The 14,989-nt window shown below is 38.7% G+C and overlaps 1 protein-coding gene across 1 annotated transcript in view; it reads left to right on the forward strand.

Annotated features, from left to right (window-relative positions):
* The window catches only part of KIAA1107 (KIAA1107 ortholog), a 90,609-nt gene that overhangs the window by 11,750 nt on the left and 63,870 nt on the right, over positions 1-14,989 (forward strand). Inside the window, exons 3-4 of the mRNA XM_014550050.1 lie at positions 4,338-4,570; positions 9,671-9,788. Coding sequence (XP_014405536.1) covers positions 4,338-4,570; positions 9,671-9,788 — 351 coding nt within the window. The remainder of the gene's footprint in view (positions 1-4,337; positions 4,571-9,670; positions 9,789-14,989) is intronic.

Raw genomic sequence — 14,989 nt, forward strand, 5'->3', positions numbered from 1 at the left:
TGGTTTTATTCCTGGTCAGGACACATGCCCAGGTTGTGGGCTTGATTCCCAGTGGGGAGCATGCAGGAGGCAGCAGGTCGATGATGTTTCTCTCTCATCAATGTTTCTCTCTCTCCCTCTATCCCTCTCCCTCCCCTCTCTCTAAAAATCTAAGCAAAATAAGCCAGGCAGAGAAAGACAAGTATCACATGATCTCACTCATATGTGGAATCTAATGAACAAAATAAACTGATGAACAAAACAGATCCAGAGACATAGAAGTATGGAACAGAGTAATGATAGAAGGGGAAGGAGGTGGGGGTGCTTGCTTGGGGAGATCAACCAAAGAACTTGTATGCACATATGCATAACCATGGACACATATAATAGTGTGGTGAAGGCCTGGGGTTGGGGATGGGGGCAGGCTAGAAGGGGTCAATGGGGGGGGTATGTCTAATACTTTCAACAATAAAGATTTTTTTTAAAATATATTTTATTGATTTTTTACAGAGAGGAAGGGAGAGGGACAGTGAGTTAGAAACATCGATGAGAGAGAAGCATCGATCAGCTGCCTCCTGCACACCCCCCACTGGGGATGTGCCCGCAACCAAGGTACATGCCCTTGACCGGAATCGAACCCGGGACCCTTCAGTCCCCAGGCCGACGCTCTATCCAGTGAGCCAAACTGGCCAGGGCAACAATAAAGATTTAAAAAAAAAATCATGACCATGAGCCTCAAGTAGGCATTTAGTGCTGTTGGTCATATTACATGCAATCATATAATATTTCCCTAGTTTCATTTGCTCTCCCATTCTCCTTGATATTTCACACCTCCTCTTTCTTGAACTTTCAACTGCTCTTCCCTTATATTCGTTCTGACTTTATGATCTTTCTTTCTATTTCATTGAGAAAATCAAGGCAATTGGAAGAGAACTTGCACAGATTTCTCCCACATCTACTTACATCTGCATCATATGCTTTGTCATTCCTCGTGTTACTATTGATGAACTGTCAGTGCTTTACAATCAATTCCTCCTCTTGTCCACTAGATCTCATTCTATTCTTTTTCACCTACTCAGAGACGTTGCTCCAGCAATTTTCACTTTTGAAAAAACAAGTTCACTTCTCTTGGATCTTATCATCTATAATAATAAAAGCATAATATGCAAATTGACCGAACAGCTGAACAGTGGAACGACAATCCAGACATCCAGACGTCCTTCCGAATGAAGCCTGGGCTGCGAGGGCCGAGGCAGCCAGGGCTACGAAGGCCTACTCTTGCACGAATTTCATACATAGGGCCCCTAGTTAGCATATAAACATGGTGTCCCCCCTCACCTAAAAGAACAACAAAACCCTCTGCTTATCCCTACTTCCCCTCCAGCTAATACTCTACCAGCTAATACCCTAATGCTCTGCTCCCTTGCACATCATATTTCAAGTTATCTATCACACTCCCCAATTCCATTCTCCTTTTTAAAAATTGAGATATTCACATATTATAAAATTCACTCTTTTAAAGTAAATCAGTGGTTTTAGAATACAGTTGACCCTTGATCAATGCAGGTTGGAACTGCACAGGTCCATTCAAATGCTGATGCTGATTTAAATCTGGGCTATTCAGGGATCTACTGTATTCACAATGTTGTGCAACCATCACCACTGCCTAATTCCAGAATATTGTCATCATCCTAAAAAGAAATCCTATACCCATTAGCAGTTACTTTCTACTCTTTCCTCCCCTCTAGTTCCTGGCAACCAATAATCTACTTTCTATCTTTAAGGTTTTGCTTATTGTGGACATTCCAAATAAGTGGCATCATATAGTATACGGCCTTTTATGTCTGGCTTTTTAAACTTGGGATGATATTTTCAAGGTTCATCCATGTTGTGGTGTCCATCAGTACTTCATTCCTTTTTGTGATTGAATATTTCATTGTATAATGGATCAAGGGTCACCAAGACCATCCTCAGGTTTGATGGTTTTGTGAGGACTCACAGGACTCAGCATATAGTCATACTCCAGGCTATGATTTATTACGAAGAAACAGAAAAGGCACATGGGGTAAAGTCTACAGGAAACCAGGTACAAGTTTCCAAGGATCCTTTCTCCTAGCAACGAGTTGTGACAACATTTCTGAAATGTGTTCAACCAGGGGAGCTCATTAAAGGCCAACATCCAGAGTTTTTATTAGGGATTGATTACATGTGCATCCTTTACCTAATGTATACCCATATTCTAGACTCCTAGAACGAAAGGAGGTATTTAGCATAAAACAATTGTTTAGGCATAATGAGCCACCGTTGTAATTTACAAAATCCTAGGAACACTTCTGAAATCATGTTTTCAGATACCAGCCAAGGGCTAACCTTGTAAGTCTCACAGAAGAGCCCACACCTGGGTATGTGCCCTTAACTGGAATCAAAACCAGGATCCTTCAGTCCACAGGCCCACGCTCTATCCACTGAGCCAAACTGGCTAGGGCTAGAAATTCTTTATATATTCTAGATACAATCTCATATTAGATAAATGATTTGCAAAAGTTTTCTCCCATTCTGTAGATTGTCTTTTAACTTTTTTGATGGTATCCTTGAAAGCACAATTTTTTAAAAATTTTATTTTACTTTTTCCATCACCATTTATCCCTCTGTGTCTTCTTCCACCCCGCCTCCAAATCACCACACTGTTGTCTATGTCCATGAGTTCTTAAAAAATTTAAATTTCTGTGATTTCTATTTTATCTACTTTTTGTTAATTGTGCTTTTGATGTCATATCTAAGAAACCATTGCCTAATCCAAGGTCATGAAGACTTATATCTGTGTATACTTACAAAGTTTTATACTTCTAGTTCTTACATTTAGATCATTGACTAAATTTTTGTATATAGTGTGAGCCTAGGGTCCTACTTCATTCCTTTACATTTAGATATCAGGTTGTCCCAGCACCATATTTTTTTAAGAGACTATCTTTTTCCCATTGGATTATCTAGATACCTGTAAAGGAAAGACACTCTCCTGTGTGTCTCTTCCACTCTTTTTTTTTTTTTTGGTTTTGTTTTTTTAATCCTCCCCCAAGGATATTTTTTCCATTGATTTTCAGACCAAGTGGAAGCAGTGGGGGTGCAGGGTGAGGAGGGGTGTGGGACATCAATGTTAAAGAGACATTGATTGGTTGCCTCCCACCCATGGCCTGACTGCAGCCAGGGATCGAGCCTGCAACCTAGGTACATACCCTTGACCTGGAATCTAACCTGAGACCCTCCATCCTATAGGCTGGCACTCTAACCACTGAGCAACCCTGACAAGGCCCTTTTACTCTTTTTTAAAAATATATATTTTATTGATTTTTTACAGAAAGGAAGGGAGAGGGATAGAGAGTTAGAAGAGATGAATAGAGGCAGGTATGTGGGAAAGGGCACAGAGCTTCCATGCCCTCTCTGGGCAAACCACTCTCCTAATATCTTTATGTGTTCACCAACCTGAAGGCTCTTTGAACCCCATCCTTTATGGTTATTATGGAGGCATCATTACATAGGCACAAATGATTATATCATTAGTGATTAATTCAACCTCTGTGTACGGGTTTGTCATTTGTAAATAGAGATAGCCTTATGTATCCTTTTCTTTTTAAAAAAATATATTTTTATTGATTTCAGAAGGGAAGGGAGAGTGAGAGAGGGATAGAAATATCAGTGATGAGAGACAATCATCGATCAGCTGCCTTCTGCACACCCCGCACTGGAGATAGAGCCCACAAACCAGGCATGTGCCCAGACTGGGAATCAAACTGTGACCTCCTGATTTGCGGGTCAACCACTGAGCACACTGGCTGGGCTATTCTGTTTCTTCTTCAGTCAGATTTGGTAGTGTGTGTCTTTCTGGGAATTGTCCACTTCATCTAGGTTATCTAATTTGTTGGCATTATATATTCCTCTTTAACATTAAAAAAATTTATAGACTACTTTTCAAACTTTCTGCTATTTTAGATCAACTTTTCTACAGTTAGTTCAGATTTGAAATGTTTTTTAAAAAAATATATATTTTTTTATTGATTTCAGAGAGGAAGGGAGAGGGAAAGAGAGATAGAAACATCAATGATGAGAGAGAATCATTAATTGGCTGCCTCCTGCACACCCCCTACTGGGGATCGAGCCCACAACTCAGGCATGTGCCCTTGACCAGTATTGAACCTGGGACCCTTCAGTCTGCAGTCTGACGCTCTATCCACTGAGCCAAACCGGCTAGGATTTAAATGTTTTAAAATTATGTAGTTGTTACATATGAAAGCTGCACAATAGGAAACTAGCTTTTAAGAATCACCATTCTTTCTATTAATATTTTATATTTTGTCTTTTAGGATTGTATACTCATCAAACAGAAACTTAAAAAACTATGAAAAGGAAATTCTTAGGAAAAAGATAGGAAAGAGTGGGTTACCACAAACTAAAAATGACTTCAGTTTTGGAAAGTATACTGACAATGATGGAAGACCATCTTTAGACCTCTTAGATAAAAAATCACCTGATTGTTCTCTTCTGAAGCATGAAATTCCAGATATCAACAATGAAGAGGAAAATTTTATTTCCAGTGGTAAGGCATTTTAGTTGTTGATTTTTATAAAATTTTGTGGGCGTGAAAGTAATTATATTCTGATATAATTAGAGAAAAGCATACTTCAATAATCAGCTCTGCTGCTCTTTTTATAAATTAAATGGAAGTAAATGCAATGAAAGTAAATTTTATGGGTAAATGAAAATAATAGTATGGTCAACTCTCATATTCCCAAGTAATTGGAGATGGAGTTATTATAAATAAATACATATATAATTCACAATTATCCTTTTAAGCCTCCACATGTTATTATCCTTATTCTAATCTACCAGACTATAGTCAGTTCTGTTATAATACAATATATATGCATTTCTTAAAAAGCACCATGCAACACAAAAATCACTGTTACTTTTTGTCATGACACAAAAAATTACTGAAAATGTTGTCATGACACATTTTTAAAAGATAGGAACATAATAAAAAGTATAGCTTAGTTTTAAACATGTTAAAAGGTGAAGAAATATATAAATACTTAAATAAATACGGCATTTGGCTTTGAAAAAAAACCAATAGTTTGTTTGTGGGAGTGCATGTCAGAGGAATTGCAGCTTGTGAATTATTGTGGATTGGTGGGGAAGGAGGATGTTAAGGATATAGCTACAGACATACAGATATATAGAAATAGTAAATGTTCTAACACGAAACTTGAGACCTCTCTGAGTCAGAGAACAAAGTGTTTATTACTCACAGAGCATCTTAGTGCTAGTTCCAACCCCCAATTCCCGTAAGGCTATGTAGTGAGGCCCAGATGTTATCCTTCACATGCAGTGGGATTGCACCATGGAGAGGAACATAAAAATTCAGAGTTTTATAGTGTCCCAGCAGATCTACCCATCCTCCAAACCAGAGAGGGACAGGTGGAACTTTACTTTGGAAGGTAAATAAATCTCTGGTGAGGGGAGAGGAAGGTAGCTTCACTCCCCTGGAGTGTAAGGAAATAAATGGTTTGGGGGTGAGGAGAGTCTCTAAACCTTTTTGGGGCATCACATTATCTCTAGCTTCCAAGGCATGTTTACTGTTTAATCTTTTATCCAAATTTGCCAGTGCTCTCTTCTGAAAGGCCAGGCCACGTAGAAACACAAATATATTAACAGAAAGTGGTTTCCCAAATATTGGTTGAACTCCATCTAAAATAAGATGGGAATTTGTAACACCAGATATGGATGGGTGTGGCTCATGACATGTGGTGAACTGAGTATCTGGTGGATGTTTTGGGTGTTTATGTGTGCTCTGTGTGTTCTTCCATGGCTCAGTTCAGCTGGTACAGTTTTCTGCATTGGTCTAGTGTTTCTCATGGATGAACTTGTACCTAAGCAAATAAAAATTTCATGTTCTGCTCAGATTGTTCCCTAATATATCAGTTGTGTTGGATTAAACTTATGTTTTCAAAACAAGTGTTACAGCAGAATTGAATGTGTATGGAAGTATCAGTTAACTAAAGGCTTTTGTTACTGATGTTTAGTTCAACAATAATAACAAACAAAGTGATTTAAGCTCAGTTATATTACTCTGATTATTCACCATACTTTATTATGGTGAATAAATGAGAAGGAATGAATGAATGTCTATTCTAGGCTTGAGACAAATCCATTCATATATATTTTATCTCCTTTAGTCTCAGATAAACTAAGACGTAAGTGGTTACAGACTGACTTTATAGATAGGATTCCAAGGCTCAGGATTAAAGGACTTTCCCAAAGCCATGCATACAGACCAGTGGGCAGAGCTGGTATTTGATACCCATTTTTCCTGCCTGTAGTCTAGAGCTCTGCAGTGGCTCCACCACAACCCATTAAAGTAGCCAAACAAGTTGTTAAGTATAAGTGAAAAGAGTTCTTTTACTCCTCAACCCCCTGACTTTTAACTACTTTCTCCATCATTCCATGGAAAATGCCCATGTTTACCAGTTTCACAGACACTTGTCCATATTATATTAACTTCTTTGCAGTCTTTCATACTGCCACCACCACCCTCCTCGAAACTTCCTCTGTATTCTGTGACATTGTGCTCTCTTGATTTTCCTTCTTGGTCACTCCTCATTCTCCTTCACTGGCACATCACCTTTCTGCCCTTTAAATAATTGTTGTTCCTGATTTTTTTGAACTTCATATATCTGTCTAAATACAGGGTGAGGCAAAAGTAGGTTTACAGTTGTTTGTATGGACAATAATACAATAGTTAATTAATAATAATAATAGAATAAACTGTTTTGCATACTCACAACTGTAAATCTACTTTTCTTCCACCCTGTATACCTTAAATATCTCAAAATTTAACCTGTCTCAAACTGACCTAATCACCCACCTCTCCCAACCTGCTCTTTATTTGAATACTCTATCAGTGTGAATTATATTACTGTTTCTATTCATTTACTCTCCTCGTACCCTTCTATTGATTTATTAACCTGTCTATTGATTTACCTCCTAAATAGTCTTAAAAACTTCTCTTATAAATCCTCTCGCCAATTTTTATTTTAGGACTTCGCTGTTTCCTTGAGAATTTGCACCCAAGCTGCTTGCCAGGCCTCTCTCATTGTGCTACCCATTTATATCATATAGAACAATGTCTGTTGATTGCAAGTCTACTCGTGGCACTCCTCTTACTAAAATTCTCCAGTGGTGTCCCATAGCATTAGTATAAATCTCAAATTCTTTCCTGCAGTATAAAGGGATTTTGTGAACTGGCTCCTGCCTAGAACTCCACACCATCCTGTTTTCAAAACCCCCTTGTATCCCGTGAGCTCTTGTCTTACTGAATTACTTGGTGTTTCCCTCCAAAAAACTATATTTAGTCACTGTGTGCTTTTGCACTTGCTATTTGTTCCTGGAAGGCCATTCTATTTATTCATCACAGTATTCAGTTGAGTATCTACTTTGTACTGGGTGTTGAAGATTTACAAATGAACAAAGCAGGTAGTGTTCCTGTCCTGCAATTTAGTAGTGTTATCTGTGGGGTGCTCTGTTGCTGGTGGAAGTGGGCTTCTTGGTGTGCCGTGGGAACAAGAATTTCCTGAGGCCCCCATGGAGGATGAGGTATCATGGAAAGCTTTATTTCTGTGGAATTAAACCCCTGAGTTTCCAAGGTTCCATCTCCCTCCATCCCGCCATGGAAAAAGTCCCATTTTGTCTTCAGCAGGGCTAAGATCAAGCCATTGCCCAGAGTTTTCGCTCCACATTTGCACAGTCCAGTCCAGCATCAAGCTAGCTTAGGCCCTGGGCCATGTGGTCTCTAGGGCCACATAGCTATGGAGGAAGTATGGGTGAGTGCAAGAAGCAGCAGCAAAGCAAGAGGAGCAAGACAGCTAAGAGAATTCCTTTGTCTGGGGATTATGTATATCCAAATTTTTGTGGGCTTGCAGTAGCTCCATCCCTAGCCAGTTATCTTTGTTTCAGGTTAGACTGACAGGCAAGCACCTTTTCTGTGTCACCCCATCTTCACTGTGCATGTACCCATCTTCCCCTTTGTTGGACCCCTCCCCCTAGTGATTGTAGGGAATGGACCTGTGGTTCCCTGGGGAGCATGAAGTTGCAGCTTCCTGGTGAAGCTGACCAGATGACCATGCTTATAATGTCTGGCCTCCACATTGCTCCTTTCCTATTATTAATATTAATAACGGGTACAACAGTAACAGTAGGAAATAGGTGGGTTATGTACAAAGTGTGATGAGAACTCAAATAGGGCATACGTAACCTGGATTTAAGCTTCTAGAGAAAACTATCTGGAGAGAGTGATGTCTGAATTGAGTCCGAAAACATGTCTGGAGGCAGAGAGAGCCAGGTACATAGCATATTTGAAAAATCAGAAGTGGTTTGTTGTGAGAGTGGAGGTAAGTAGAGGATAGAGATGGTTACAATAAAAAATGATCCTGGAGATGTAAGCAGAAGCCAGATTATGAAGAGCCTTATATAAAGGATGACCTTATATTTTATTATCTAGCCTGGGACCCGTTTGAGAGAGTGAAGGGTGACAATTTATTATTGCTGTTGATAATTATTCTGGGGCAACAACAGGCATTAACTGGGACTGTCCCAGTCTAACCATGATATGTGGTCACCTTACTCATAAGCTATTTTAAGGAGTTTGGGGGTGCCATTTTGCAGTGGTCATATTCTGGATCTCTTTTGATAGTAGAGCCAATATTGGCATTCTGGTTTATAAATATTTAATTTGTAATTTTGGTTAGTAGGAATCTGTCCCCTGTGACTGATCCTCACCAGATGTACTGATGAAAGTTTCTGGACTGGCAAAGCTATGATATGCAGTGGTTCTCAACCTTCCTAATGCGCGACCCTTTAATACAGTTCCTCATGTTGTGATGACCCCCGATTTCATTGTTACAAATTGAACATAATTAAAGCATAGTGATTAATCACAAAAACAGTATGTAATTATATATGTGTTTTCCGATGGTCTTAGGCGACCCCTGTGAAAGGGTCGTTCGACCCCCAAAGGGGTCGTGACCCACAGGTTGAGCACCGCTGATATACAAAGTAGTGTTTTTCTTTCTTTTTATGTATACATGTTTTAAATTTTACTTCCCACTACCTAAATTATGAACTTTTTGAAGTAGAGCTAATTTATAAAATATTTATGTTCTATACCTCTCCATACTGTGTATAGTACTAAACTCATAGTAACTGTTCTATAAACCCCATTGATTTCAGTTGAATTTCTATTAATTCACTGATCATTCTAGCTATAAATCCAGGAATAGGAAGGAAAAATACCAAAATAAGAAAATTTTCTAACTTTCTATGTCAGATGTTCATGCAGTGGCTTCTATTTTGGTTTATAATTTTACGATAATATTACCTATATTTAAATGTGTATCTACATTTAAAGGTATATCTATATTTAAATATAAGTGGAAATATTTATTTCAAAGCAGAAAGTATACATGATTTAAAATGTTGTTTTATTTTTAACTTACCACTTAAATATTCCAATTATTGTTGCTCTCTTTCAACAGCTAATCAAGATGACTATGTGGAAAAACCTTTTGTTAATGTTAAAATATAACTTTTTTATATTTATAATATTAAAGAAACTAATTCTTAGTTTTGTTTTTCTCTTTTAAAGATATTTATGACTTGGAACCTGCATCTGAATTGGGAAAAGACTTATTGAATCTTTACGTGAATCATTGTTGCCCAGATATTGACATTTACGTTGATGGAAAAAGTTTTAAAACTCACAGGTAACTAGGCATGTGATTGATTTGGTGTCTCGGTTGTGGCAGTATTAAGTGTAAACGGGTGACTGTTTTTCTAGCACAGTGGCTTTCCGGCTCTGATTACACAGGGGTTGCATGCTGATGCCTCAGGGGGTCTCTGACAGGGGAGGGCTTGGCCATCAGGTAGCATTTTCTGCCTGTGGGTACACACATGCCCCACCCCGGGCATGTGCACATGCTTTAGCCAGGGCCGATCTGTGTTTTCTATTGGGCATGAACCTACACTTTCATTAGAAGAAAATATTCTGCTGCCTAAAATAGGTTTGAAAGCCACTGTCACAGAAAATGTAATTAAATGCAGTTTTTCATTTTACAGGCGTTATAATATTAAGAATGATTATTTCTACATGAATGACATGTATTTTCTCTGAATGCATTTCAATTCAGTCTTTCATTCAAAATGGATTCTAGTGAATAACATTGATTAGGAGGTTTAATATTTCAATGTACTTAAAAAATATTCTGCTTTACTATTAGGTTGCTTAGACATTCAAATTAAATTCTGCTGCCTGTGTTGGTCCAGTTCTTTTTTTGCAAGTAATTAAAATCTGCTTAAAAGAAGAAAAAATTTTAATAAGAAATACAAATTTTCTGTTGGAACCCAAGGGACGGAAGTACAGCTGGGCCTCACAGTGAACTAGAATCAGAACCAGAAAACTGAGGAACCCAGACAATTCTTCTCTTTCCCTCTCTGTGTTTCAGAGAGAATGTTGATAAGTTACTCTGGTGCGCCTGAAGACGAAGAACCACATTATTTGCAGTGGCAAGAAGCAGTCCTCGAGGTTGAAGGGTGCACAGCCTTAATAATATTAGCATTTGGTTTAGATTTCAGGCATTCATCAAGCCAAACAGTAGTGATGCTTGTGCTTTCAGAAATCATACTGGTGCCCTGGCAGGTGTCGCGCAATTGGTTGGAGCATTGTCCCCTGCACCGAAGGGTTCGATTCCCAGTCAGGGTACATACCTAGCCAGTTGGGGCACGTACGAGGGGCAACCAATCAATGTTTCTCTTTCACACCGATGTTTATCTCTCTCTCTCCCTCTTCCTTCCTCTCTCTCTGAAATCAATGGGAGCATGTCCTCAGGTGAGGATTTAAAAAAATCATACTGGTTCTGCCCATTAATTGACAGCAGTACATTGATAAACTCTAGGATTGCCAGTTTCATTCAGTCTATTTACCATTCAAAATTTGAACTTTTCTCTCTGGGAACATATATTTTTAATTATATACATACACATTTTCCTAATATTTATAAAATCTGCATTATATATAACAAAATACAGAGTATAATATAGATTTATCAATATATTTTTCATATCATGGATATATATTTCCTAGTTGATGGTGTGTGTGTGTGTGTGTGTGTGTGTGTGTATGTGTGTGTGTTTCCTTTTGGTGGGGAGGGGCCAACACAATTTTACTTTATTTTATTTTATTTTTCTTTATTGATTAAGGTATTACATCTCCCCGCATGCATACAAGTCCTTCGGTTGATCTCTTACTCCCCTCCCTTCTGCCCCCCAACCCTCTCTGGCCTTCCCACTGCAGTTTGACAATCAGTTTGAGGCAGCTCTGCCTCTGTATCTATTATTGTTCAAAAGTTTGTAATGGTCTTTATTATCCATGAATGAGTGAGATCATGTGGTATTTTTCCTTCATTGACTGGCTTATTTCACTTAGCATAATGCTCTCCAGCTCCATCCATGCCGTTGCAAATTGTAAGAGTTCCTTCTTTTTTACAGCAGCATAGTATTCCATCGTGTAGATGTACCACAGTTTTCTAATCCATTCATCTACTGATGGGCACTTAGGCTGTTTCCAGATCTTAGCTATGGTGAATTGTGCTGCTATGAACATATGGGTGCACATATCCTTTCTGATTGGTGTTTCTGGTTTCTTGGGATATATTCCTAGAAGTGGGATCACAGGGTCAAATGGGAGTTCCATTTCCAGTTTTTTGAGGAAACTCCATACTGTCTTCCATAGTGGCTGCACCAGTCTGCATTCCCACCAGCAGTGCACAAGTGTTCCTTTTTCTCCACATCCTCTCCAGCACTTGTCGTTTGTTGATTTGTTGATGATAGCCATTCTGACAGGTGTGAGATGGTACCTCATTGTTGTTTTGATTTGCATCTCTCGGATGATTAGTGACTTTGAGCATGTTTTCATATGTCTCTTGGCTTTCTGAATGTCCTCTTTTGAAAGGTGTCTATTTAGATCCTTTGCCCATTTTTTGATTGGATTGTTTATCTTCTTTTTGTTAAGTTGTATGAGTTCCCTATAAATTTTGGAGATTAGGCCCTTATCAGATATGACGTTGGCAAATATGTTTTCCCACGCAGTGGGTTTTCTTGTTGTTTTGTTGATGGTTTCTTTTGCTGTGCAGAAGCTTTTTATTTTGATGTAGTCCCATTTGTTCATTTTCTCTTTAGTTTCAACTGCCCTAGGAGCTGTATCAGTGAAGAAATTGCTTTGGCATATGTCTGAGATTTTGTTGCCTTTGGATTCTTCTAGAATTTTTATGGTTTCCTGTCGTACATTTAAGTCCTTTATCCATTTTGAGTTTATTCTTGTGTATGGTGTAAGTTGGTGGTCTAGTTTCATTTTCTTGCATATATCTGTCCAATTTTCCCAACACCATTTATTGAAGAGACTATCTTGGCTCCATTGTATGTTCTTGCCTCCTTTGTCAAATATTAATTGAGCATAGTGGTTTGGGTTGATTTCTGGGTTCTATATTCTATTTCATTGTTCTACTGGTATACTAGTATGTCTGTTCTTATGCCAGTACCAGGCAGTTTTGAGAACAGTGGCTTTGTAATACAGCTTGATATCTGGTATTGAGATCCCTCGAACATTGTTGTTCTTCTTTCTCAGGATTGCTACAACTATTTGGGGTCTTCTTTTAATTCCAGATGAATTTTTGGAGAGTTTGTTCTAGGTCTGTGAAATATGCTGTTGGTATTTTAATGGGGAGTGCATTGAATCTATAGATTGCTTTGGGTAGTATGGACATTTTAATGATGTTGATTCTACCAATCCATGAACACGGTATGTTCTTCCATTTGTTTATGTCTTCCTCTATCTCTTTTTTCAACGTCCTGTAGTTTTCTGAGTAGAGGTCTTTTACCTCTTTAGTTAAGTTTATTCCTAGGTATCTTAACTTTTTTGGTGCAGTGGTAAATGGGGTTGTTTTTTTTAAATCTCTCTGTCTGTAAGTTCACTATTGGTGTATAAAAATGCCATAGATTTCTGGGTGTTAATTTTGTATCCTGTTACATTGCCGAATTCATTTATTAAGTCTAATAATTTTTTGATGGAGTCTTTAGGGTTTTCTATGTACAGTATCATGTCATCTGTGAATAATGACATTTTTACTTCTTCTTTTCCAATTTGGATACCTTTTATTTCTTCTTCTTGTCTAATTGCTATGGCTAATACTTCCAGTACTATGTTGAACAGGAGTGGTGAAAGTGGGCATCCCTGTCTTGTTCCTGTTCTTAGATGAAATGGTTTTAGTTTTTGCCCATACACAATTTTATTTTAAAAATTAATTTAATTTTGTGTCCAGGTTTTTCTTGACACAATATGGGCATCCTACCAAAGTTCTACTGATAGAGTCCTAAGGCTGTTGTCATAGGGAAAGCAAGACCCTGTGACCATTTGCAAAGTGTTCTCAAACAGTGTCTGTATTTGGCCTCCCTCTGTGGGCATCCTGACAATGGACTGTGTTTTAGGAGTGGATCTAGAATATTAGATTTGTATTCCAGAACAGCTCTTGCTTACATCTCGTTTATTTTGTTCACCTACCATTCCTATACAATAAAAGGGTAAAATGCAAATCGACCAAATAGTGGAACAGCTGGTCACTATGATGCGCACTGACCACCAGGGGGCAGACGATCAATGCAGGAGCTGCCCCCTGGTGGTCAGTGTGCTCCCATAGGGGAGCACTGCTCAGCCAGAAGCTGGGCTCGCCAGTGGGCTCACAGCTGGCAGCGCAGTGGTGGTGGCGGGAGCCTTCCCGCCTCCACTGCAGGCGAATGGTAAGGAGCAAGGGGTCCTGGACTGTGAGAGCCCCGGACTGGGAAAGGGATCCCCCCTAGGGATAGGGCTGAAGCTGGCAGACGGACATCCCCCAAGGGGTCCCTGACTGTGAGAGGGCACAGGCCAGGCTGAGGGTACCCCCCTCCAGTGCACGAATTTCGTGCACCAGGCCTCTAGTAAAAAATAAACTGATATAACTAGAAACGCAATTTCCTGAGGATATGTTTCAAGAAGATCTGGCTTAAGTTTTCCTACTTTGTTGTTAGTGCCCTATGTGAGTTACAATTACCTTCGTAGTTCAAACTCAAACACATCTCCGTTTTAATACATATTAATTTTATTATTCAGTTCAAGGAATATTATGTCAGTAGTTTCAAAAACACATACTAACGTAATGTAGTCTAAAGCCCAACACAGAACTTTCTGCTGGATCAGTGTCAGCATTTATCCTAGTAGTATGGCTAAAAATTCATTTGTAATGTGGCTGCTTTAATTTTTAAATTATATTTACTTATATATTGGAAGATCAACGCAAGTATTCACAAAGACCAGGACTTATGATCAGAATTACATTACTTTAGGTCTCAAATTTTAGAACAGTTTAGGTTGCTAGTTTAATATGTCCAAATTGGTATGGCAATAAGGTCGTTACTTTTTTGAATCATTGTATTCTTCTGATGCTCAAGGTCGTTCCTCAGAAACATCCCTGCTACCCCAGTTTTATCAACAGTCTCTCTTCAGTTGCTAGTTGCTCTGTCCAGTCTTTATCTTGATCCCCAGCCCAAGACCTGGAGCCCTTTATACGCTACAAAACAGATTGATGCCAACCATTTGCTTGCGGTGGCACAGTTAAGCCAAAGAAGTTATTTATAGCAGAGTGGTTAAGAGTATGTGGACTGTGTAGGGCCTAACTGGGTTTAAAATCCAGCCCTACTATCTTTGATCTGTGTGAATTTGAGCAAGTCATTTAACCATCATCCTGTGCTTCAGAGTCTTTATCAAACATGGGGATTATAAAAAGTACCGATCTCACAAGGTAATTATTTAAAGTATTTTTTTTTTTTTATTGCTTAAAGTATTACAAAGGGTATTACATATGTGTCCTTCCCCCCCCCC

The sequence above is a fragment of the Myotis brandtii genome, unplaced genomic scaffold (genome assembly GCF_000412655.1).
Source record: "Myotis brandtii unplaced genomic scaffold, ASM41265v1 scaffold58, whole genome shotgun sequence".
Lineage (NCBI taxonomy): Eukaryota > Metazoa > Chordata > Mammalia > Chiroptera > Vespertilionidae > Myotis > Myotis brandtii.